General features: G+C 42.0%; 1 protein-coding gene and 1 non-coding gene across 4 annotated transcripts in view; one reads left to right on the top strand and one right to left on the bottom strand.

Moving 5' to 3' along the window:
• The first annotated feature begins 3,918 nt into the window (after positions 1–3,918).
• Positions 3,919–25,403, top strand: part of LOC102411225 (cytochrome P450 2J2) — a 53,198-nt gene continuing 31,713 nt past the window's right edge. The window contains exons 1-7 of one of the 3 annotated variants that reach the window (XM_006048290.4): positions 3,937–4,285; positions 13,602–13,764; positions 16,350–16,499; positions 16,726–16,886; positions 18,327–18,503; positions 21,086–21,227; positions 21,579–21,766. In XM_006048290.4, the coding sequence (XP_006048352.4) occupies positions 4,076–4,285; positions 13,602–13,764; positions 16,350–16,499; positions 16,726–16,886; positions 18,327–18,503; positions 21,086–21,227; positions 21,579–21,766 (1,191 nt within the window). In that variant the 5' untranslated portion in view covers positions 3,937–4,075. Of the gene's footprint in view, positions 4,286–13,601; positions 13,765–16,349; positions 16,500–16,725; positions 16,887–18,326; positions 18,504–21,085; positions 21,228–21,578; positions 21,767–25,403 lie in introns of all 3 variants that reach the window. The other 2 variants (XM_044944909.2, XM_044944910.2) reach the window with 2 other exon arrangements.
• Positions 20,361–20,432, bottom strand: TRNAA-AGC. The gene has a single exon. It is a non-coding gene; the product is annotated as a tRNA-Ala (tRNA).

Below are 25,403 nucleotides of genomic sequence, written 5' to 3' on the forward strand. Positions count from 1 at the left end.
TATTTCTTTTTTAAAATATCAGTGGTAGCCCTACAGTTCACAGTATACATTTCCAACTGATTCGAATCCACTTTGAACTTCATTACACTGCTTGATTGTTAGTGCAAGTACCTTATAATAGAATTTTCCTAATTCCTTCCTTCTGTCCTTTCCAACTACATCATACATACCACTATCTCTAAGCTAGACTCACTGAATACAATGTTAATATTTTTATTTTGAACAAAATCTTATGCATCAGATCAATTAAGAAAGTAAGAGATTTAATGCACCTTAATTTTTTTCTCTAACATTCTTACTTTATTTAGATCTGAGTGTCTGACCTACATATCTTTCCTTTTTTTCTGAAGAACTTATTTTAACATTTCTAATGAGGAAGTTCTACTAGCAACAAATTTCCTCAAATATTGTTTGAAAAGATGTTTCCTTTTCCTTAACTGCTAGATGGAACAAAGAACTGTATCTGCATAATTTTATCATTGAAGAAATCCATGTAAACAGGTGAATTCAGTGCTTTGCATATAAGAGCTCACAAGAAATGCGGTGCTACTGTTTTTCTGATTGTTCATGAGGCTGGGTTTTAATCCTTCGGTGAGAAGTTGATTGAAAAACACGTAACTCAGGTGTCTCTGGCGCACTCTGAGATGCAATGACCACAAACCTTAGAGCACCGTTGATCTCAGAGAATGACACACTTGGAGATGGAACAAAACAAAAAAAGCAGGAGGAGAGGATCAGGTAGGGGCCAGTTGGCAGGATGTTGGCATTTGATCTCTGGTTCCTCTGCCTATTCTAAATCCAGCTTGTACAGCTGGTAGTTCTCAGTTCACTTAACTGTCCTCTGAGGGATAAGAATCTTGTACAAGCTCTCTGATTGGAGGGACTTGTTTGTTAGTTCAGTCGCTCAGTTGTGTCCAACTCTTTTCGACCCCATAGACTGCAACATGCCAGACTACCCTGTCCTTCACCATCTCCTGGAGCTTGCTTCAGTTCGTGTCCCTTGAGTCGGTGATGCCATCCAACCACCTTGCCTTCTGTTGTCCCTTTCTCCTGCCTTCAATCTTTCCCAGCATCAGCGTCTTTTCCAATAAGTCAGCTCTTCCCATCAGGTGGCCAAAGTATTGGAGCTTCAGCATGAGTCCTTCCAATGAATATTCAGGGTTGATTTCCTTTAGGATTCACTGGTATGATCTGCTTGCTGTCCAAGGGACTCTCAAGAGTCTTTTCCACACCACAGTTCAAAAGCATCAATTCTTCAGCACTCAGCCTTCCTTATGGTCCAACTCTCACATCCATACATGACTACTGGAAATACCATCAGTTCAGTTCAGTTCAGTTCAGTCGCTCAGTCGTGTCTGACTCTTTGCGACCCCATAAATTGTAGCAAGTCAGGCCTCCCTGTCCATCACCAACTCTCGGAGTTCACTCAGACCCACGTCCATCGAGTCAGTGATGCCATCCAGCCATCTCATCCTCTGTCGTCCCCTTCTCCTCCTGCCCCCAATCCCTCCCAGCATCAGAGTCTTTTCCAATGAGTCAACTCTTCGCATGAGGTGGCCAAAGTACTGGAGTTTCAGCATCATTCCTTCCAAAGAAATCCCAGGGTTTATCTCCTTCAGAATGAACTGGTTGGATCTCCTTGCAGTCCAAGGGACTCTCAAGAGTCTTCTCCAACACCACAGTTCAAAAGCATCAATTCTTTAGCGCTCAACCTTCTTCACAGTCCAACTCTCACATCCATACATGACCACAGGAAAAACCATAGCCTTGACTAGACGGACCTTTGTTGGCAAAGTCATGTCTCTGCTTTTGAATATGCTATCTAGGTTGGTCATAACTTTCCTTCCAAGGAGTAAGCGTCTTTTAATTTCATGGCTGCAGTCACCATCTGCAGTGATTTTTGGAGCCCAAAAAAATAAAGTCTGACACTGTTTCCACTGTTTCCCCATCTATTTCCCATAAAGTGATGGGACCGGATGCCATGATCTTCGTTTTCTGAATGTTGAGCTTTAAGCCAACTTTTTCACTCTCCACTTTCACTTTCATCAAGAGGCTTTTTAGTTCCTCTTCACTTTTTGCCATAAGGGTGGTGTCATCTGCATATCTGAGGTTATTGATATTTCTCCCGGCAATCTTGATTCCAGCTTGTGTTTCTTCCAGTCCAGCGTTTCTCATGATGTACTCTGGAAATACCATAGCTATGACTATACAGTCTTTTTTCGGCAAAGTAATGTCTCTGCTTTTTACTATGTCGTCTAGGTTTGTCATAGCTTTTCTTCCAAGGAGCAAGCATCTTTTAATATCATGGCCACAGTCACCATTCACAGTGAATTTGGAGCCCAAGAAAATAAAGTCCATCACTGTTTCCATTTTTCTCCACCTATTTGCCATGAAGCAATGGGACCGGATGCCATGATCTTAGTTTTTGACTGTTGAGTTTTAATCCAGCATTTTCACTCTCCTCTTTCACTCTTATCAAGAGGCTCTTTAGTTCCTCTTCGCTTTCTGCCATAAGGCTCGTGTCATCTGCATATCTTAGGTTGTTGGTATTTCCTCTGGCAATCTTGATTCCAGCTTCTGCTTCATCCAGCCTGGCATTTTGCATGGTGTACTTTGCATATAAGTTAAATAAGTAGGGTGACAATATACAGCCTTGACGTACCCCTTTCCTTATTTGGAACCAGTCTGCTGTTCCATGTACAGTTTTAACTGTTGCTTTTTGATCTGCCTACAGATTTCTCAGGAGGCAGGTAAGGTAGTCTGGTATTCTCATCTCTTTAAGAATTTCCCGCAGTATGTTGTGATCCATACAGTCAAAGGCTTTAGCATAGTCAATGAAGCAGAAGTAGGTGTTTTTCTGGAATTCTCTTGCTTTTTCTATGATCCAGTGGATGTTGGCAATTTGATCACTGGTTCCTCTGCCTTTTCTAAAGTCAGCTTGTACATCTGGAAGTTCTTGGTTCACATAACTGTTGAAGCCTAGCTTGGAGGATTTTGAGCATTACTTTGCTAGTATGTGAGATGAGTGCAATTATGCAGTAGTTTGAACCTTCTTTGGGAGGGACTGGCTGTGGGGAAAACTGGGTCTTGTTCTGTTGGGCAGGGCCATGCTCAGTAAGTCTTAATCCAATCACTGCTGATGGTGGGCAGTGTTCCTTCCCTGTAGTTTGGCCTCAGGTGGTAGGGGTAATGGCAACGATGGCTGCCTCCTTCAAAAGGACTTACGCAAGCATGCCATGGCTCCCAGGACTGTTGTAGTCAGTGTCCCTGCCTCTGCAGCAGGCCGCTGTCGACCCATGCCTCCACCAGAGACTTCCAAACACACCAAGGCAAGTGTGGCTCAGTCTCTTAGGGGGTCACCTCTCCTTTCTCCTGTGTCCTGGTGCACACAAGGTTTTCTTTCTCCCCTCCAAGAGTCTGTTTTCCCAGTCCTGTGGAAATTTTGTAATCAAATCCCACTGACCCTCAAAGTCAGATTCCCTGGGGATCCTCATTGTCTTTTCCTGATCCCCAGGTTGGGAAGTCTGATGTGAGGCCTAGAACTTTCCCAGCAGTGTGAGAACGTCTTTGGTATAATTGCTCTCCAGTTTGTGAGTTGTCGGCCTGGCAGCTCTATAGTGGGGCTAATGGTGATCTGCAAGAGGACTTACGCCATACACTGTGCTTCCCAGCACTGCTGTTGCCAGAGCCTATGCCCCTGCAGCAGGCCACTGCTGACTCATGACTCAGGGGAGCCTGATGTGCTGCCTCCATGGGGTGGAAAAGATTCAGACAGGACTTAGGCACTGAACAACAAATTGGCAAGAAGAGAGGAAAAGGCAGGTCATGGAGGGTAAAGTGGACCGGGTGCCAAGGGGAGCAAGGAGCAGGGCTCACTTGAGTGGAGGGGGAAGGGAAGAGTAGAGGTGGGAGCAAGGAAGGACAGAAGAGGAAGGGAGGGAGGGCAGGTCTGACAGGAAGGACGGGGCAGGGGCTGGACACAGGGCAGGAAAGGCATGGTGCAGAGATTATAAATTCACAGGTGCAAGGACCTTCCTTGGCTCTGATCGCTGAAGGGGAACCAGACAGCACAGCCATGCTGGAGGCACTGGGCTCCCTGGTGGCTGCCCTCTGGACCACTCTCCGTCCTGGCACTGTCCTACTGGGGGCCTTTGTCTTTCTCCTCTTTGCTGATTTCCTCAAAAGGCAGCACCCAAAGAACTACCCACCAGGGCCCCTGCGCCTGCCCTTCATAGGCAACGTCTTCCACCTGGACTTGGGGAAAGGGATCTTCGTTCCTCAGCAGGTAGGAGCAGGCGAAAGGGCCCAAGTGCATCCTGACCTGCAGGACCAGGCCCATTCTGGGTACCGAGGGTGGGAACATGGCGGTTCTGAGGCTAAAGTGGCCATCTGGGTACATCCTGCCTCTCTCTTCTCCCCAGCAACTGGCATGATTCAACCGGTGCTTTGTAGGGATAAAATATCGTTAACTGTTTTGCTATTTAAGTGTGCTAGACAAGATATGCTTTGGGGGGATGGTAGTGGTACAGGTTTATTGTACAAAACAAAAAGAGCTTCTTGGTCCATCTAGATGATGGAAAGAGTGTAAATATTGAACTGTAGCACTTAAATGAAGCCTCACATACTGCCAGGAGCTGTGGTGTTGTTTAGTCTTCTCCAGCACCACAGTTCAAAGACATCAATTCTTCGGCATTTGGCCTTTTTTGTCATCCAGCTAGCGCATCAGTACGTGACTACTGGAGCTTAGTCATCTGCATATTTTCTCACATGTCAGGGATCCTTGGATAGAGTATGGTTCAGAACCACTCTGCATCCCCCGTAAATCTTTTTGATTGACCAAGTGACCCTTTGTCTCTTTGTTTTTTTTACTGGAGCCTCAAGTGTAACAGACACAATATGTATTTTAAATTATTTAGTTATGTCTTTGTACGTATTACTGGGACATTATATTTACAGCATGATCACTTTGTCTTTTTAATATTATTATCCCAGGTTGGGGGAGAGGGGAATGCTAAGCTTTCGTTCTTAGAGGTTCTGCTTCCCATGCGTAGAATGGTGATACTGCTACCTAAGTCCTTACCACTTTTCAACTACATTGCTCCCATCCCTACCAAGACAGAGCCCCACCTTCAGGCTCCTCCATCTGCAATCACTCTCAAGTATTCATTTAAAAATGTCATTCCTCTGCCTAGGTTTTCTAGTGCTTCCTGCTGCTTCCCAGAGTTCATATTCCTTAGGAAGCCACATGGATCCCTTCTTATAGCCTCTTTCCACTTTACAGTCTTCTCTCCACAGGGCTCCCTAACTGTGGCCACCCTGAATTCCTTAAAATTCCCTTCAACACCCTATACTATCTCAAGAATCTCTCCCAATACTATCTCTTTTTCCCTGCCTCTCAGGACAGGTACCTTCATGACTGGCAGCTCTGTGGAAGGTGGTTGTGATGATGAAATAAAAGGAATGTTCAGTGTTAACATAACTTATAGTTGGCCCTCAACAATTAATAGGTCTAGTTCCCTAGGAATGCCTGGAAAAGTTTAAATGCAAGCCTATATTACAAAGTTCAGATGCAGATGACTTTACCAGTTTCTGGAAGAAACACCTCATTGGTATTACTAAGTGATAGGATTAGTATTTAGAATATTAAAGTCCTAAACCTATACCCTTTTTAAGAAATGTGTTGTTTTTCAAGTATTGTGAAATATTCTTGTTTTCTTTCTGTTAATTTCCAACTGGAGTCCATTAGGGCAAAGGGCATGCACTGTGTGATTTCAACCTTGAACAAATATGTAAAGGTTGGTTTTATGACCCATGATAGATACTTGAAACAATATGTCTTCTGCTATTGTTCAGAGGAGTGTTCTGTACTCTGTGTCTGGTAGACCTTATTAGATGTTTGTGTTGTTTGAGTGCGTCTGTACCCTTGTTGATTTCTTATCTACTAATTCTATCAATTACTAGAAGAGTCCTGATATCTGCAACTGAAAAATACAGGTTTGTCAATGTGTTTATTCAGTTCTGGTGTGTGTGTGTTGTTGTGTTGTATGTGTTAGTCGCTCAGTCATGTCTGATTCTTTGTGACCCCATGGACTGTGGTCTGCCAGGCTCCTCTGTTTGTGAAATTCTTCAGGCAGCAAAACTGAAGTGGGTTGCCCTTCCCCTTTCAGGGTATCTTCCCAACCGAGGGATCAAACATGTTTTCCGCATCACAGGCCAGATTCTTTACCATCTGAGCCACCAATGAATTTGGCAGCTCTTTTATGGCATACACACAGACATTAAAATTGCTGTGTCATCTTGGTGAATTGGCTCTTTAATTATTACATAATGTCTCTCTATATCTCTGATGACTGTCTTTGCCTGAACTTTATCCTGTATCACCACAACAGCTCTCCTTTGGTTAATATTTGCATAGCATATGCTTTTCCATTCTTTTACTTTTAGCATATTTATATGATTATATTTGAAATGAATTTTTGTATATAGCTTATAGGTAGATTATTATTTCATTCTACCAAACCCTCTTTTAATTGGTGAATTTAGATCATATATATTTAGTGTATATTTTGATGTGTGAACACTAAAGTCTACTGTTTTATTATTTCTGTTTTTCACTTTGCTTTCTATCTTCTATTTCTCTTTTCTTCTCTTACTTTGAGCCACTTAAACATTTTGTAAGAACCCCATTTTAATGTATCTGTAGTGTTTTCTAGTACATCTCTTTGTATTCCAGTTTAAGTGCTTGCTGTAAAGCTTACAGGCTATGCATACACAGCTTATTGCCTCATCTGATATTGTTTCCATTTTAAGGCTGAAGAAACTGATGGAAATCTGTCAAATTATTTGCCTGAGTTATTCAAAATTGATAATGATCAAACAAGGACTTACACCTAAGACTATTTGAATCCTACACACAATCTCTACTTAGGCTACCTGACTTTTTTTGATATAGTTAATGAATAATTGATTTATTCTAAGATTCATTTATCCAAGAGGCATTTATGAAGTGCTTACCAGATGACAGGCATAGTACAAGAGAGTGTATGATGTAATGTGTGGTATAACCCACCTCTGGGTAACCAAATGAAATATCATTAGGTAGGTTCACTGCGATTGGGAAGCCATGGGATAACCTCTGCAGAATGTTGAAATAAATTTGGCTGAACTTGAAAGGCATGTTATGCAAGTAGTTATGGAATAAAGTAGACAGGAGATTTTTAAATAGGAGAAAGTGACATGAGCTAAAACAAAGTGACAGAACAGTGAAGAAATAGGCCTATTTGTTTGGCATGATGAGAACCTTCCTTATTTGCTCCCCATTTTCTAAACTCTCTCTGTCATAGCTACATGGCTTATTAAGAGAACATTCTGGAAATATGAAGAAATCTTATTGGCTATGGTGGGGAAGTGATAGATAAGGTAGATAATTGTATTATGAGGATATACATCAGGCTGCTTGTAACAAAAAGATTTCTAAATACAGTAGTGGAAAAAGTTGAAATGTATTTGTCTCTCACAAGTAGAAATAGATGTAGGCAGGAAGACCAGGATAAGAAGGCTGCTTTGTATCACAAAGTCATCTGAAAACTGCAATGCTTCTGTCTTACTGCTCTGGTCCTGCAGCAGTGTTATGTGTGAGTACTGTACCATGACAAGAGGAAAATGGGAGATGATGGGAAGCAACTTTCTTTTAAGGACATGACCTAGAAGATGCACACACCATCACTACTCACGCCCCATTGGACTCATGTGAAATTGATAGAAAAGTAAGGTGTCCCATTAACCCTAGTGAATTCATCACTCAGAAGAACAGAGAGTATCTCCATGCTTTCATTTAAGGATAAGTCATACAGAGGGAGCTAGAAAGAGCCCTACTTTATGCTCATTAATTAGGCTCTTTATCTCTGTGCCTCTTTCTGAAAGCTGAGAATAAATTCTGGGGTTGTTATAAGAATTAAACAAGTCATGAATATCAGTTAACTGCCAGGATGCCTAGCACATAGTCGATGCTTATTTCTATATCTACCACCCCCTCCCATTCTTCAGAACTTTACAGTAACAAATTCAAGGAAAAACCAGTTGTTGGTTGCATACCAGGAATCACTTGTCTGACCTGATCACTACATGGGCTCCATCCATCCAGTTTCTGGCCACTTCTTCCAAATCCTTTCACTAAAATACACTTCCAAATAGATCAATAAGAATAAATAATTTATTATTAATTTTAGTATTATGATCACTATTTTTGTGGGCCGAAATCTTGACTTTCTCTGTTCACTGAAGCCAAATAAAAGAGAAAGACAGGAGGATATAGAAAGTTGGCTTTAACTCTCAGCCAACAGAGAGGGGAACACAGTAGGTTCATGCCTCAAAAACTGTGCCTGTCCTCTGCCTCATGAGGAGTCTTCAGTTCAGTCACTCAGTCGTGTCCAACTCTTTGCAACTCCATGAACCACAGCATGCCAGGCCTCCCTGTCCATCACCAACTGCTGGAGTCTACCCAAACCCATGTCTTTTGAGTTGGTGATGCTATCCAATCATCTCATCCTCTGTCATCCCCTTCTCTTCCTGCCCTCAATCTTTCCCATCATCAGGGTCTTCTTAAATGAGTCAGCTCTTCACATCAAGTGGCCAAAGTATTGAAGTTTCAGCTTCAAGATCAGTCCTTCCAATGAACACCCAGGACTGATCTCCTTTAGGATGGACTGGTTGGACCTCCTTGCAGTCCAAGGGACTCTCAAGAGTCTTCTCCAACACCACAGTTCAAAAGCATCAATTCTTCAGCACTCAGCTGAAAAACCATAGCCTTGACTAGACAGACTTTTGTTGGCAAAGTAATATCTCTGCTTTTTAATATGCTGTCTAGGTTGGTCATAACTTTCCTTCCAAGGAGTAAGCGTCTTTTAGTTTCATGGCTGCAATCAGCATCTGCAGTGATTTTGGAGCCCCCCCCCAAAATAAAGTCAGCAACTGTGTCCCCATCTATTTCCCATGAAGTGATGGGACCAGATGCCATGATCTTCGTTTTCTGAATGTTGAGCTTTAAGCCAACTTTTTCCCTCTTCTCTTTTACTTTCATCAAGAGGCTCTTTAGTTCTTCTTCACTTTCTCCCATAAGGGTGGTGTCATCTGCATATCTGAGGTTATTGATATTTCTGTGACAATCTTGATTCCAGCTTGTGTTTCTTCCAGCCCAGCATTTCTCATGATGTACTCTGCAAATAAGTTAAATAAGCAGGGTGACAGTATACAGCCTTGACATACTCCTTGTCCTATTTGGAACCAGTCTGTTGTTCCATGTCCAGTTCTAATTGTTGCTTCCTGACCTGCATATAGGTTTCTCAAGAGGCAGGTCAGGTGGTCTGGTATTCCCATCTCTTTCAGAATTTTCCACGGATTATTGTGATCCACACAGTCAAAGGCTTTGGCATAGTCAATAAAGCAGAAACAGATGTTTTTCCGGAACTCTCTTGCTTTTTTGATGATCCAGTGGATGTTGGCAATTTGATCTCTGGTTCCTCTGCCTTTTCTAAAACCAGCTTGAACATCTGGAAGTTCATGGTTCACATATTGCTGAAGCCTGGCTTGGAGAATTTGGAGCATTACTTTACTAGTTTTTGAGATGAGTTAAATTATGTAGTATTTTGAGCATTCTTTGGCATTGCCTTTCTTTGGAATGGAATGAAAACTGATCTTTTCCAGTCCTGTGGCCACTGCTGAGTTTTCCAAATTTGCTGGCATATTGAGTGCAGCACTCTCACAGCAGCATCTTTCAGGATTTGAAATAGCGCAACTGGAATTCCATCATCTCCACTAGCTTTGTTCCTAGTGATGCTTCCTAAGGCCCACTTGCCTTCACATTCCAGGATGTCTGGCTCTAGGTAAGTGTGAGTGATCACACCATCATGATTATCTGAGTCATGAAGATATTTTTTGTACAGTTCTTCTGTGTATTCTTGCCACCTCTTCTTGATATCTTCTGCTTCTGTTAGGTCCAGACCATTTCTGTACTTTATTGTGCTCATCTATGCATGAAATGTTCTCTTGGTATCTCTAATTTTCTTGAAGAGATCTCTAATCTTTCCCATTCTATTGTTTTCCTCTATTTCTTTGCATTGATCACTGAGGAACGCTTTCTTATCTCTCCCTGCTATTCTTTGGAACTCTGCATTCAAATGGGTATATCTTTCCTTGAGGAGACTAGGGGCTTATATAAGATAAAGGTTCACAGTCATGAGTTGATGATGAGAAACACAGGTGTTAACATGTGTTTTTGTTTTTGTTTTTGTTTTCCTTTTGCATTGTTTCAAAAATAGTCACAGGCTAGGGTCACTAACCCAGTAATTGAGTCTGGCAATTTGGTGGTCCTGTGGCCTTCTTTCTGATATGTAAAAAAGAACTACAAGAGGAAGAGAGTGTTGGAAGGGTCAGCACCAGACAGAGGATGTATTTAGCATAGAGTCAAAGGGAAAATAGGTGTGAAATGTGCCTCCCGCAGAGAGCTGCTGCTGCTGCTAAGTCGCTTCAGTCGTGTCCGACTCTGTGTGACCCCACAGACGGCAGCCCACCAGGCTCCCCCGTCCCTGGGATTCTCCAGGCAAGAAACTGGAGTGGGTTGCCATTTCCTTCTCCAATGCATGAAAGTGAAAAGTGAAAGTGAAGTCGCTCAGTCGTGTCCGACTCTTAGCGACCCCATGGACTGCAGCCTACCAGGCTCCTCTGACCATGGGATTTTCTAGGGGGGCAGAAAAGTAAACTTAGTTACAGACGTGTTGAGTTAGGAGGCAGAAAAGCAAACTTAGTTATGGACATGCAGTTAGGAGCAGTTGGGTGATGCTAGTGAGAGAGTCATTTCCTAGGCAGGTTGATAAGAAGTCTAGGGGTCCCCAGGGAGAGAGGGGTCTGGAATTCTCAAGGAGGAGAAAGGGACAAACTTTTTTTCCCTCTGCATTCCTTAGTTTTAGTCAATTACACAACTCAGTTTAAACTCTGTACTAGGGATTATGAAACAATGTATCCAGCTGGAGGACAGTTTCTCCGTCCTGAAAACCTTCTGACTAATCCTGATATCTTAGAAAGTATATTATGGGAGTGGGCCTGGAGGATCTTTCTATTGTCAAATGCTAATCCTGTTATCTTAAAATGTAAATTATGGGAGTAGGTCTAGTGAAGTCTTTAAGGATTATATAATAGTAATGTATCCTGCTTGAGGACAGTCTCTGGATTAAACCTTGTGGCTAATTCTGTTATCTTAAAATGTAAATTATGGGAGTAGGTCTGGTGAGGTCTTTACAAGAATTATGTAACAATAATGTATCCTGCCTGAGGACAGTCTCTGGATTAAACCTTCTGGCTAATTCTGTTATCTTAAAATGTAAATTATGGGAGTAGGTCTGGTTAAGGTCTTTACAACCTCCAGACATTCTTTTGATTCATTGGAGAGTATATAAATCCACTGCTAACATTAGCAAGGGGGCACTCTTTCTGCCCCCTTCTGATGTCTATGGCAAAAGCTTTCTCTATCTCCTTAATATTTTAATAAAACTTTATTACACAAAAGGTCTGAGCCATCAAGCCTCTGGCCCCGGATTGAATTCTTCTCCTCCGGAGACCAAGAATCCTGGCATCTTTTCGTGGTTCAGCAACAACCTTTCACTAGTAATAAAGAAACTGCCTGTCAATGCAGGAGATATGAGACATGGGTTTGATCCCTGGGTCAGGAAGAGCCCCTTGAGGAGGGGGCTCCACTCCAGTATTCTTACCTGGAGAATCCCATGGATAGAAGAGCCTTGCAGGCTACAGTCCATAGAGTCACACAGAATCAAACATGACTGAAGCAAATTTGCATGCATGCACACACCCATGCAAAGTAAGAAAACGCAGAATGTTCAGGCCTGCCCACTGTTCTCTTATCTTCATTGTTTTCAGGAAAGGGAAAGAAAACTCATTCCTCTTTTTTCCCCCTTTTCATTGCAACACTATCACCAGAATCCTAAATTGTAATAGCTGTCATTTTATACATTTTGAAATTGAGACAGAGGGAATTTAAAAAGCTTGACTAAATATCACACAGAAAGTAACAAGTGGAAGCTGAATACAAAGGGATTTGTATGACTTCAAAATCCAAGCTCTGAGGCACTCACCTTACCTCATCTATTCAGGTTTCTAAATACAAGCAAAACAAGGTCTAAAGTGTTTCACTTGACATTAAGACATCCTTGGTCCAGCTCACAGTACCTTGCCAGCCTGTATCCCATCTCTCTACACAGTGAGAGCTGTTTTTTCCAGGAACCTATCCTAGCCCCTGGGTCCCTTATATGTCTGTGACACACCCACACACTCTCCCTTTCTCTTTCTTTCTCTTTGGTCCATTACTCTCATTCTCACTTTCATGCTGTCACATCCATGAAACTCTAAGGTCCAGTACCATCTCAAGTTCATGTTTCTGTCCTTATATCTTACATAATGCCTGGCATATTCCCTCCAGCCACCAATAGCTCTGTCACTTTGGCTAAGTTACTTCTCCATGACTAATTTTCCTTACTAAAACCTGAATAAAATCATTAGTACTGTAGGGTGGTGTGAAGGAAATGAGATAAAAGGTGAAAGTAGTTAGCATGGCACCCAGAAGCTGTGGTTGTCTATGAACATCCATGCCTTTCTTCTGCATGTCATCCGTGTGCTCTTGTCCTATGTGTCCCCTTGAGCAAGTGCACGCATGTCGCTTTGCACACAGAGACCATTCATTCCCCACACTATAGAGTGACAGGACCCAGGGCACAAAGTGCATTTCACATTATTGTTCTCATTCCTCCTCACAGAAACTATTTGGGTTCTGGAGTGTGGGGTTTTCCAGCGCACCGTTCTGCTTTTGGGATTTTGTTCCCTGTGCAGGGATCATACCTGGGTCCATGGCAGTGGATGCCTAGTCCTAATCACTGAAGGGTCAGGGAGTTCCCCCTCACAGAAACTCCAAGGGAGGAACAGTTTTCTACCTTTCACAGCTGGGGAGCTTAGGCTCCAAGAAAAGTGAAGCAACTATTCTGAGATCTCAGTTGTCAATCACAGAGTTAACATGACTCCAGAACTAGTGTTTACTTCTCCATATCTAGTCCCTGACTCAGAGTGACTTTTTTATCACCTAGAACCTGTTGAGGAAAGGGACGTTCTCTTGTGATTAAACAGATAGTATGCACTAAGAAGTCCATGCTTGATAGGTTAGTCTTCAACTAAACATCTCTGACTTCTCTGGTGAGTCAACATGTGCTGAATTCTCTCCATTCACTAAATTCTAAGATGCTTAGGATAAGAGACCTTTGCTTACTTTATTATATTTTTATGCATTATTCACAGGTCACATAAGCTCACTCAATTTAAGTTGAACATATGAATGAGTTTTATAATGAATGTTTATGCCCTCTAGTGGATTTAGTGGAAGTCTAGATGCAGCCCAAGATGCACACACATACACACAGATTCCACTCATTACAAGCCTCCCCTCCGCATCCCCCAACCCCCGTCCCCCCATCGCAGCTCCACACATTCTCCATCCAGGACACATAGACATGTACATACTCAACTGTGACTCTTCTATTTTTCAGGTTGTGAAGAAATATGGGAACATTATTAGGCTAGATTTTGGTGTAATTCATTCCATTGTTATAACTGGATTGCCCTATATCAAAGAAGCCCTTGTTGGCCAGGAACAAAACTTTGTAAACCGCCCCATGATAGCTATTCAGAAACGTATCTTTAACAATAAAGGTAAGTTCCATGAACAAAATAAGAAGCATATATTTGATATTCCTGTGGCCTCTGAAATTGCTTCCAATACTCCCAGGACTGGCCCCTCATAGAATCTCTGCCCCTCAAGGAAACTGAGTGGTCCCATTTCCTGTTGAAGTCACCTCCTCAGGGAACCTGGCCAGGTCAGCTCTAATGTCAGGGATTTGGGAGAAGTGGCATCACCTGCATGAACTCACTCTGGATGTTTTGATAAATAAGTGTCCTCATCACTCAGTGATGTGATGTGTTTTTTTAAGAAGAAAGGCAATGCTGTGTTCTCAGGCTCTCTTCTATTTCCTCATTCAAATCTTCAAATCTTGTCCCCTAGGAAAATATGTAGATCAGTTTCCTCCTACTGACTTTGTGATCCCTTCTTGCCTCTAATTCCTTGTGCTCTGTTATTAAAGCTGTGCCTCACAAAGTATCTCGAGCTTTCTGTCAATGGAAGAGTTTGTCATGAATACTTTAAAAGATCATAAAATAAACTTGGTAAATTAACTTATATTTTCACAAATCTGAATGAAAAGCTAAAATCTATTCTTCTACCAAAGCACTCTTTTTTCCCCCCGGAGGTTTCTCGATTCCTCTTTGAAATATTGCATCTATGTCCATTTATTCTATGTCTGTAATGTGAACCTAGTGGCTGGCTCTAGTGATAAAACAGTGAGTAGAACAGACAAAATCCTTGGTTTTCTATAACTTACAAGTGACTAAGAAAGACAACATCAATTACATAAATAATTTAAGGCTATGAAGTGTTATGAAGTGTTACAAAGAGCAGGGTTCATCTATTTCGGGTATCTAATCTAGTCCTGAGACTCAGGAGAAGCTAATGAAGTTAAAGACAATTAATAAAGTGAAGAAGCAAACCAGAAATCCAGTGACAAAGCAATCTAGAATAGAATATGAAAAGTCTCTGAAGTGGGAAGAAGGACAGTGAACTGAGGAATTGAAAGGGGGCCAGTGTAGTACACACAGGGATTAAATGGAGATAATTAAGTGGAGATAAAGCTGGGGAGTTTGGCCAGAAACAGTTCATGCAAATTCTTGTTAAGGATGTTGCTTTTTATCCTAATAACAATGGAGGCTCCTGAATGGTTTCAGTAGAGAAAGGAATCACCATATTTACATTGTACATTTTAGAGACTTATCTAAGCTGCAATGTCAAGAATGGAATAAAAGGAGCAAGAGACTATGGAGTCTTGGAGGTTAGAGGAGGTGGTGGCCTGGATGAGGGAGGTGGCAAGAAATGATAGCATAGTAAGTTAGACCAGGAAAGTGACTGTGAAGATACATGGATTTAAGCTACTCAGGAGGCAAATCCAATAGGACATGATGACCTAGACAGAGGGAGAATGAGGTACTGAGGTAGACATCCAAATGGGTAGGTAAAGGAAAGAAGGGTCATGTAAAGGAGGACAGATGTTGGCTGGGCTGGGTGGGGAGTTGTATGGAGCAAACCATGAATTCAGACATTGATATGTTGAGTGTGAAGCCAGGAGAGACAAGCAGCAGGGAATTGTGTATGCACCTGCAGCTGAGAGACAATAGCACATGTTAACTACCAGTAGATGTCATTTGAAATTTTGGAGTGGAGATTTCCTAGAAATGGAGGATGGGGTAAGAAGAGAAGAGGCTTCAGATCTAATCTTGAAGAGCTCCATCATTTCAAAATTAGATCAAAGAAGATAGTTAACCAAAGGTATGATAATTTCTCTGAAGTCAGAGAATTAGCAGAAAAATCTGGAGAGTGTGATGTTCTGGGCTCCACTGGCAGAGAGTGTTTCAAGAAGAAAGCATCTCATGCTGCTGAGACATCAAGATGAAGCTGAAAAGGATCCTGGATTGAACAGTAAGAAGAGCCATTTCACTAAGGTGGTGGAAGCCAAAGGGAGATATTAGAAGGAGTTGAAGTGTAAGATGAAAAGAAGAAATAAGAGGATGGTGGCCTCACCAGTGTTATAAAATAAATGCCGTTATATGATGGCATATTAAGACGTATTCTTGTTTCCTTTTTCTGTGGTATTCTTTCTGCACAGTGTTCACAGTTCTTTGTTTTCTTGGGTGATTTATCTTTTTAAGGTCTTTTGTCCTTATGAGTATTGATTTTGTCTAATCCATAAATTCATACTTAATATGTAGCATAGCAAATTCTTAAATGTGGTTATGTGACCAGTAATCAAAGTGTGGGTTTTGGAGTCAGGCAGACTTGAATTTGAATGCATGTTCAGGTGTGTACTAACTCTATGACCTTTTAGAGTGTGATTTATCCTTTGAGACTCATTTTTCTCATCATCAAAATTGGGAGGCTTTTTTGGCAGTAATGGTTATACTTACATCAGAGAGATTCCATGAGTACTAAATTACATAATGCATTAAAAATGCTAATGTGCCTAGCATTGCAAGCAATCAGTAAATTCAAGCCATTATATCCATTGCTTAGGGCTTATTTCTCTGAATAATTTTCAAGTGCCTTAAAGTGCTTCTCCTTCCTTCCATCTGATACATTATCACCCATGGACCTTGTTGCCTTGCTTTTCATAACATTGTATTCATGTTCCCAGGCTTGATCAGGTCCAATGGCCAGGTATGGAAAGAGCAAAGAAGGTTCACCCTGACAACTCTGAGGAACTTCGGTTTAGGAAGGAAGAGCTTAGAGGAACGCATTCAGGAAGAGGTCACCTACCTCATCCAGGCCATAGGAGAGGAGAACGGTGAGCCGGTCGTAGGACAGATGCAGGGACTGTGGTTCATGCTTTCACTAACCAGAAGCTCATCAATACCTACATGTCTGTCCTAATACCAGCACTTTGTAGGGTCCTAGGGTCATAGTCCTGGTGGTGGTTCTATCGTCTTTATGTCATACATCATATAGAGTAGACTTTTAGTGGAATGAGAAAGAAACCTATCTGAAGGCTCCATCTCTTCTCCTGCCTCCAGGACAGCCTTTTGACCCTCACTTCATAATCAACAATGCTGTTTCCAATATTATTTGCTCCATCACCTTCGGGGAGCGGTTTGACTACCAGGATGATCAGTTCCAGGAGCTGCTGAAGCTGCTGGATGAGATCTTGTGTATTCAGGCATCAGTGTGCTGCCAGGTAAAACAATTCACATTTCATGTCTTGAAAAAAATATTGGATTGATGTCGGAATCAGAGGAGATGGAGTAACCCTTTCCTTTTTAGCTGAAATCTAATCTTTTTCAACACAAGCTTATTTGAAATCAATCTGTTGATTTTACTGTTTTGGGGTAATATTGTTTAATATTTACTATGGACAAAGAAAATTTCCAACATTCATATAAAGTACAAAACTTTACATGACAAACCATGTATGCACTTGTGTTTTTTTCCTTGAAAAACGTAACATTGCCATCACTTTTGAGTTTTTTCTATCCGTTTCCTGACTCTCCATTAGGTGCACTAGTGATCTCATGTGATTTGGTCATGAAAATAACCCTGGTGCCCCAATGTCATGACAGGTTACATCACCATCATTATCATCATTATTATTGTCCCCCAAATTTGTGAAAGCAGCAGAGCTAATAGTCAAACCCATGTCTGTTTCATTGTAAGTCAAGGAAATTTTCCATTATGTTGTGCTATGAATTTTATAGTAGAAAGTATTAGAGAAAATATATCCAAAAGTCACTTAATTTTATTAAAAATATCTTACCCACATGGAGAATACATCATAATGGGCAGATAATCAAATACATATCTATTTTTAACATAGATGGCTAGCTAGCTAGACAGTGGTATTCTACACACACACACACACACACACACACACACACACACACACACAAATACACACTCATATGCTAGAGACAATTGCCATAGAAAAAAATAAAGCAAAATTAAGGGAATGGAGAAAGGGTTCCAGAGATGCTGCTACTTAGAGGATTATCATGATGAATGAAATAAAAGGCTAGTGTTATACAGATTCCAGAGGAAGACCAATTGCGATTGAAAGAATAGCAAATACAAAGGACTAATTATTGTCATCCTTGATGTTATCACAGAGACCAATAGGGATGGACTAGAAAGACTAAGAGAGAGCTAAGATGGCAGTGAGTGATAGCAGAGGAAGGGACATAAGGGTGAGGAGTCAGGACATGTAGAGCTCCAGGCCAGGAGAAGGGTGTAGAGTTTGTCTAAACATCATCAAAAGTCACCAGAATATTGAGGAATAAACAGTAAAACAATCTATTGAACTGTTAAAGGATCCCTCAGGCTGCTCAGTAGAAGAAAGACTGGGAAAGGGGTTAAGGAGAGAATCATGAAATGTGTTGGAGGCTTTACAGAATCCAGGTAAGAAATGGTGGTGATTTTTACTAAACTGAAAAATGCATAGAGTAGTGAGGAGTGGTTCGAAATTGGCTGTATTTTGATGGAGGCCAGAGGGGAAAGAAGAGGATTGAGGCAGAGAAGACGAGTCAAGGGTGACGCCAAGGGCCAAGTGTAAGTAAAGAAGAGACATAGAATGTGGAACACTGTCTCACCCCCTTGTCCACTTGACTGTCGTTTTCTCCATCAGCTCTACAATGCCTTTCCAAGAATAATGAATTTCCTCCCGGGATCCCACCACGATCTCTTTCGTAAATGGGAGAAACTGAAAAGGTTTGTTGCTAATGTGATTGAAAACCACAGGAAAGACTGGAATCCTGCTGAAGCAAGAGACTTCATTGATGCTTACCTCCAGGAGATAGAAAAGGTGAGTGAACCTGGGTGTTTCCCTGAGGAGTGTTCTTAAAGAGCACATGGAGGGATTCTGGTTTCTTCTTGCTGCTGTAACAAAGCACCACAAACTTGGGGGCTGAAAACAACCAGGGCCCCTTCCTCCATCTGCGAAGCCATTGGTGTACCTTCTTCTCTGCCCCCATCCTCACATCTTCTCTTTATGTTCTACTTACTTCCCCTTATAGACTCTTGTGACTATAATGGTACACTGGGATAATCTAGAATAATCCTCCCATATCAAGATCCTTAACGTCATCATATCTGCAAAGCTCCATCTGTCAAAAAGTATTCACCCATTCCAGAGATTAGGACATTCATATGTTTGTGAGTCATTATTCAGTCTATCACAGGGGAGAAAAAACAGAGGCAATATTTCATAGTGTGTACGAATATCATTAACTCAGAATTGATGATACAATAAGAAATAAAGATATTGGTTAAAAAGTATTTGGCTTGTGTGCATGCTCAGTCACTAAGTCATGTCCAACTCTTTGTGACCTCATGGGCTGTAGTCCACCAGGCTCCTCTGTTCATGAAATTTCCCAAACAAGAATACTGGAGAGGGTAGCCATTTCATTCTCAAGGGGATCTCCCCACGTCTCCTACATTGCAGGCAGATTCTCTGCCTGGGTAGCCCATTTGACTTGAAATCTTTGGAAAGACCAAATACTGCCTTTAGTAGTCTATTCTATCCTCTACCCATATGAGAGAGACCTGTACACAAAGGAAAAAGAGGCATTGTTTTATTCTTACTTATCAATACCAGTCTTCTACACTTTTCACAAGCTCCCCAGTACAGAACACAAAAGTGAAATTGAGTCTGATGCCCAGAGTTTAGCCTCAAGTGGGAGGGACTTTTGCCTTCCTCCCTCATTCCCATGTCATCCGCTTTTCAGTATTATTTGCAAAAAGCAGGAAAAAGGCCAAATTGGATGTCTATCCTTTAATATAGTGAGTTCAGTTCAGTTCAGTTCAGTCGCTCAGTCGTGTCCGACTCTTTGGACCCCATGAATCGCAGCACGCCAGGCCTCCCTGTCCATCACCAACTCCCGGAGTTCACTCAGACTCATGTCCATCGAGTCAGAGATGCCATCCAGCCATCTCATCCTCTGATCCCCTGGTTAATATGTTCACCATTGCATTTTGGACTCATTAGATTGTTTATTCCTTCCCAGGAGTTGAAAGAACGACACATTTTTTCTGTCTCCTCTATTTCACCTTCTTGTTATAACATAGAAGCATTGATTCCTCCTGAAAGGAGGAGACTTCACTTGCTATGAGGTGTGCAGTTGTGGACAGCACACAGGGCAACACTGACTCATTGAAGCTTCTGGAGGAAGGTGGTAAAGATGCTGGAGTGCCATTCAGAATGGCTGTTGGAATCAGAGATATTTAACTGGGGAGGCGTGAGGATTGCACTTTAGTGAAATGCATTTTATTGTTTCTGGTGTCAGTAAAAGCATTTGTTGAGGATTTGGTATATGCCATTTCCTACTCACATAATCCATAATGTCGCTTGATGGGTGAATATTGTTATTTCTATTTTATGGAAAAGGCAATTGAAATATAGACAGGTTTGTGTGTGTGTGTTAGTCACTCAGTTGAGTCCAACTCTGCAATCCCCTGGACTGTAGCCTGCCAGGCTCTTCTGTCCATGAAATTCTCCAGGCAAGAATACTGGAGTGGGTTGCCATTTCCTTCTCCAGGGGCTCTTCCTGACTCAGGGATCAAACCCCAGTCTGCTGCATTTCATTCAGATTCTTTACTATCTGAGCCACCAGGGAAGCCCAAATAAGTTGTGGGCCTTAGTTCAGGGCTGAGATTAAAGCCCTGAAGGAGCTGGGACTTGAACCCAGGGCCTCGTGCATGCTAAGCACAAGCTCTACCACTGAGCTACACCCCAGTTATAGACAGGTTTAGTGGTTTAGGAACTTGATCAAGTTGTACACATAGTGAATGCTGTGGCTAATGTAGGAACTTAAAGCTGTTTTTCCAGTGAAATAACATGTGTGTATGTGTTTGTGTGTGCAGTTGCTTAGTCTTGTCCAACTCTTGTGGTCCCATGGATATAGCCCACCAGGCTACATGGGCAGAGGAGTCTGGTGGGCTACAGTCCAAGGAATTTTTCTAGAGTATGGTGGGCTACAGTCCATGGTATTTTGCAGGCAAGAATACTGGAACAGGTTACCAGTTCCTACTCCAGGGGATCTTCCCAACCTAAGGATCAATCCGGTGTCTCTGATGTCTCCTGCATTGGCAGGCAGATTTTTTTACCCCAAGACCCAGGATATTAATAGATTCTCCCAAATTATGGCAGTAAAATAAATTAATTGACCCATTTCCATCCACCAAAACTAACAAAAGCTTTCAGCACTTGAGCCGGAGGATGATAATGATATTGCAGTAATAAGTCTCTGCATCCTGGGATGGCTAAAGGGAAAGTCATTTCTCCTGGGGGAAGGGGGTGTTTCCTTCCCTGTTCTCTCTTGGGTGAAGCCCCCTGTGCTGTGGCAACTTAGAATCATCTGAAAAGTCAATAATCACTATGCTTTCTAGCATAAAGACAATGCTACTTCGAGTTTCGATGACGAAAACCTCATCTGCAGCACCCTGGACCTCTTCTTGGCTGGAACAGAGACAACTTCAACCACCCTGCGCTGGGGATTGCTTTTCATGGCCCTGAACCCTGAAATCCAAGGTGAGCACATCAGTGTGTGTGCCTGGACCAAGTCAGAGTGCTTATGTAAATCAGTTCTTATAAATCTTAATGTTCCTAAAAGGGAAGTTGATTTATCCTCACTAGTAAGATGAAACTAAGCCTCAACAAGCTTTAGGAACTCGCAGCAGAAATGTCGTTGAGCAAGAGTTTGGCACCAGATTTGTCTCACACCAGGGCCCACTTCCCACTCACATACCTCCCTAGGGAGCAGTCTGGAGAGCTCACTATAGCTTTAGCCATTTTGATCCTAGTTATTCCATTCCTTAGCTTAACCAGGCTTAAGGAAAATTATGGAATATTAGAATAATACAGCCTTCTCTTATTTCCCAGAAAAAGTCCAAGCTGAGATCGACAGGGTGCTCGGGCAATCACAGAAGGTGAGCACGGCCTCTCGAGAGTCCATGCCCTACACCAACGCTGTCATCCACGAGGTGCAGAGAATGGGGAATATCGTCCCCATGAATGTGCCCAGGGAGGTGACAGTGGACACCACCCTGAATGGATACCACCTGGTCAAGGTAATTAGAGGGTCACTCATGGCCTCAGATCTCCAAGCTTATATTTTAAATGGTGTGAATCTCAACTGAAAAGTGACATGCTTTCTTCTCTAAACACTTATGGGGAGAGGTATTTTTGCTGGTGGAATACTAGATTTTTTTCTTTCATTTGGGATCTTTACAAGATTAGTTCAAATATATGTTAATAGGTGTTCTGGAGGGGAAGGGGGACTCCTAGGTCAAATGTGTTTATACGAAGACTGGCTTTTCTTTGCTACGAGATTGCTCAGTGTTCTTACTCCGTGATTGTGAATCTCTGGGGATACAGCTGCAGCAATTCTCAGTCAGACTTTGCTAAGAGATCTTTTTGTTTGCCTTGGGAGAGCTTCTCACAGGATAGGGACCTGCCAGACTTATGTTGGAAAATTCTGCTTCTTAATCCTGGGGGCAGAAAATGTTGACTTATGAGGGACATGTGGGACCACTTGAACCAAAAATCACATTAGTACTGCTGTTTCTAACATAACATCCCCCACAGGTATTGTTTCCAGCGTTAACTTACAGCCCCTTGATAGGACTACCTCAAAAGGGAAAAGAATCCAAGCCTGTGCACTATTAAATAACAGAAAAGAGGAGAAGGAAACCAATACTTCCTTGGTTCCTAAAGCAGTCAGGACTCTATAGATTCTTTCAAAATGTCTGATTCAGTCCTCAGAATAATTCTGCTATCCTCATTTTACAAATTTGAAATCCAGGCTCAGAGAGTGATTAATCTCGTTTAAGAATTCTCAGTTACAAAGTGACAAGAGTTGGGTTCCAGAAACAGACTTGTTCTGAGTCCCAGGCTCATCTTTGTTGTCTACACCATGTTCTCTTTATAAGAGTTGCTCTACTTTGACTTTAGAAGAGTCTCCCTGCAATTGTTCTCAGTGGTTCTCTGTTAAATTCCGTGCGTTCACAGAGGAAATTCTCTCTCTCCGCCCTGCTCTCTTAGGATCTCAGTAGACAGCTCTGCTGCGCCCCCTAGTGCCCTCTCTGCACACTGCACATTCACAGTCGGCTTTCTTACCACCTTGGTCCATCTCTGTGGATGCATTGCAGTTGGCCTGATCCCCTCTGTATGTGGAACCTGCGGTTGATCTCAAGGGAAAAACACAGGAGCATCTCCCGTGGGCTCCCGATGGTCTCTGTGCCTACAAAGCCTGTAAATGCAGTTATTCCTGCAGCAACTATGTTTTTTATTTTCTTGCTGATTGACCATCTTATGTGTGAAATATGAGGTCTAAAGGTTTTCACAGGTGATCTTTGCATATTCACAGCAATATATTTAACTGCAAAGAACTATCCTAACTTAAAAGATTCATTCCAACAGATTTTTTCTGATGTAATGTTCTATGAGACCTAGCGAACCAACTAAATCTGATTTTTATTTTATTTTATTTATTTTAATTTGAAGACAATTACTTTACAATATTGTGGTGGTTTTTGCCATACATCAACATGAATCAGCCACAGGTGCACACGTGTCACCCTATCCTGAACCCCCCTCCCACCTCCTTCCCCACCCCATCCCTCAGGGTTGTCCCAGGGCACCAGCTTTGAGTGTCCTGCTTCATGCATCGAACTTGCACTGGTCATGTGTTTTACGTATGGTAATATACATGTTTCAATGCTATTCTCTCAAATCATCCCACCTTCACCTTTCCCACTGAGTCCAATAATCTGTTCTTTATGTCTGTGTCTCTTTTGCTGCCTTGCATATAGGATCGTCATTACTGTCTTTCTAAATTTCATATATATGCATTAATATACTGTATTGGTGTTTCTCTTTCTGACTTACTTCACTTTGTATAATAGGCTCCAGTTCCATCCACCTCATTAGAACTGACTCAAATGTGTTCTTCTTTATATCTGAGAAATAGTCCATTGTGTATGTACCACAACTTTCTTATCCATTCATCTGCCAATGGGCATCTAGGTTGCTTCCATGTCCTACCTATGTAAACAGTGCTGCAGTGAACATTGGAGTAAATGTGTCTCTTTAATTCTGGTGCCCTCTGTGTGTATGCCCAGCTGTGGAATTGCTGGGTCATATGGCAGAATGGAACTGGAGGAATCAACTTTTCTGACTTCAGCCTATACTACCAAGCTACAGTCATCAAGACAGTATGGTACTGGCCAAAGACAGAAGTATAGATCAATGGAACAAAATAAAAAGCCCAGGGATAAATCCATGGATCCCTTATCTTTGAAAAGGCAAAAATATACAATGGAGAAAAGACTATCTCTTTAACAGGTGGTGCTGGGAAAACTGGCCAACCACCTGTAAAAGAATGAAACTAGAACACTTTCTAACACCATACAGAAAAATAAACTCAAAATGAATTAAAGTCTAAATGTAAGACCAGAAACTATAAAACTCTTAGAGGAAAACATAAGCAGAACACTCTCTGACATAAACCACAGCAAGATCCTCTATTACCCACTTCCCAGAGTAATGGAAATAAAAATAAAAATAAACAAATGGGACCTAACTAAACTTAAAAGCTTTTCCACAATGAAGGAAACTATAAGCAAGGTTGATAAGGCAGCCTTCAGAATGGGAGGAAATAATAGCAAATGAAACAACTGACAAAGAATTAGTCTCCAAAATATATACAAGCAGCTCATGTAGCTCAATACCAGAGAAACAAACAACTCAATCAAAAAGGGGGCCAAAGAACTAAACAGACATTTCTCCAAAGAAGACGTGAAAGTGAAAGTGAATTTGCTCAGTCATGTCCGACTCTTTGCAACCCCGTGGATTGTAGCCCACCATGCTTCTCTGTCCATGAGATTTTCCAGGCAAGAGTACTGGAGTGGGTTGCCATTTCCTTCTCCAGAAGATCTTCCTGACCCAGGGATCGAACCCAAGTCCATTACAGATGGCTAATAAACACATGAAAAGATGCTCAACATCACTCATTTTTAGAGAAATGCAAATCAAAATCACAGTGAGGTATCATCTCACACGGGGCAGAATGGCCACCATTAAAGTCTATAAACAATAAATGCTGGAGAGGGTGTGGAGACAAGGGAACCCTCTTACACTGGTACAGCCACTATGCAGAAGTGTGGGGATTCCTTACACTGACTTTTAGTAGCGACTAAAGTCCCCCTGGAGGATGTCGTGTGCAGTGCTTCTCTGAAAGCCCCGGCATGGGAGCTCTGAAGTCCTGGCTGCCAGGGTCAGGATGCGCCCCTCTATTAGCAAGGGAAACTGACTGAAAGCAAGAGAAAAGAAGATGAGGTAATGGATGCTGAGGAAAGCCAGGCACTTGGCCAAGGATACACAATGAAAGCGATCCTCAAGTTGTGTAAGATTTAGGTCCCACAAAGCTGGCCTGGTTGATTCGTTCAAGATGATGCAACAGAAGGACACCAGTTTAACTCTTCTTATGTAAACACAAAAATCACAATTATCTACTGGGTGCTCAGTCGCTCAGTCATGTCCGACTCTTTAAGACCCCATGGACTGTACCCCACTAGGCTTTTCTGTCCATGGGATTTTCTAGGCAAGATTACTGGAGTGGATTGCCATTTCCTTCTCCAGGGATCTGCTGAATAACCATTAACAAAACTGCTAAAACTTGTCAAAAAAGACACCCTAATTCCAGTT

The sequence above is a fragment of the Bubalus bubalis genome, chromosome 6 (assembly GCF_019923935.1).
Source record: "Bubalus bubalis isolate 160015118507 breed Murrah chromosome 6, NDDB_SH_1, whole genome shotgun sequence".
Classification (NCBI taxonomy): domain Eukaryota; kingdom Metazoa; phylum Chordata; class Mammalia; order Artiodactyla; family Bovidae; genus Bubalus; species Bubalus bubalis.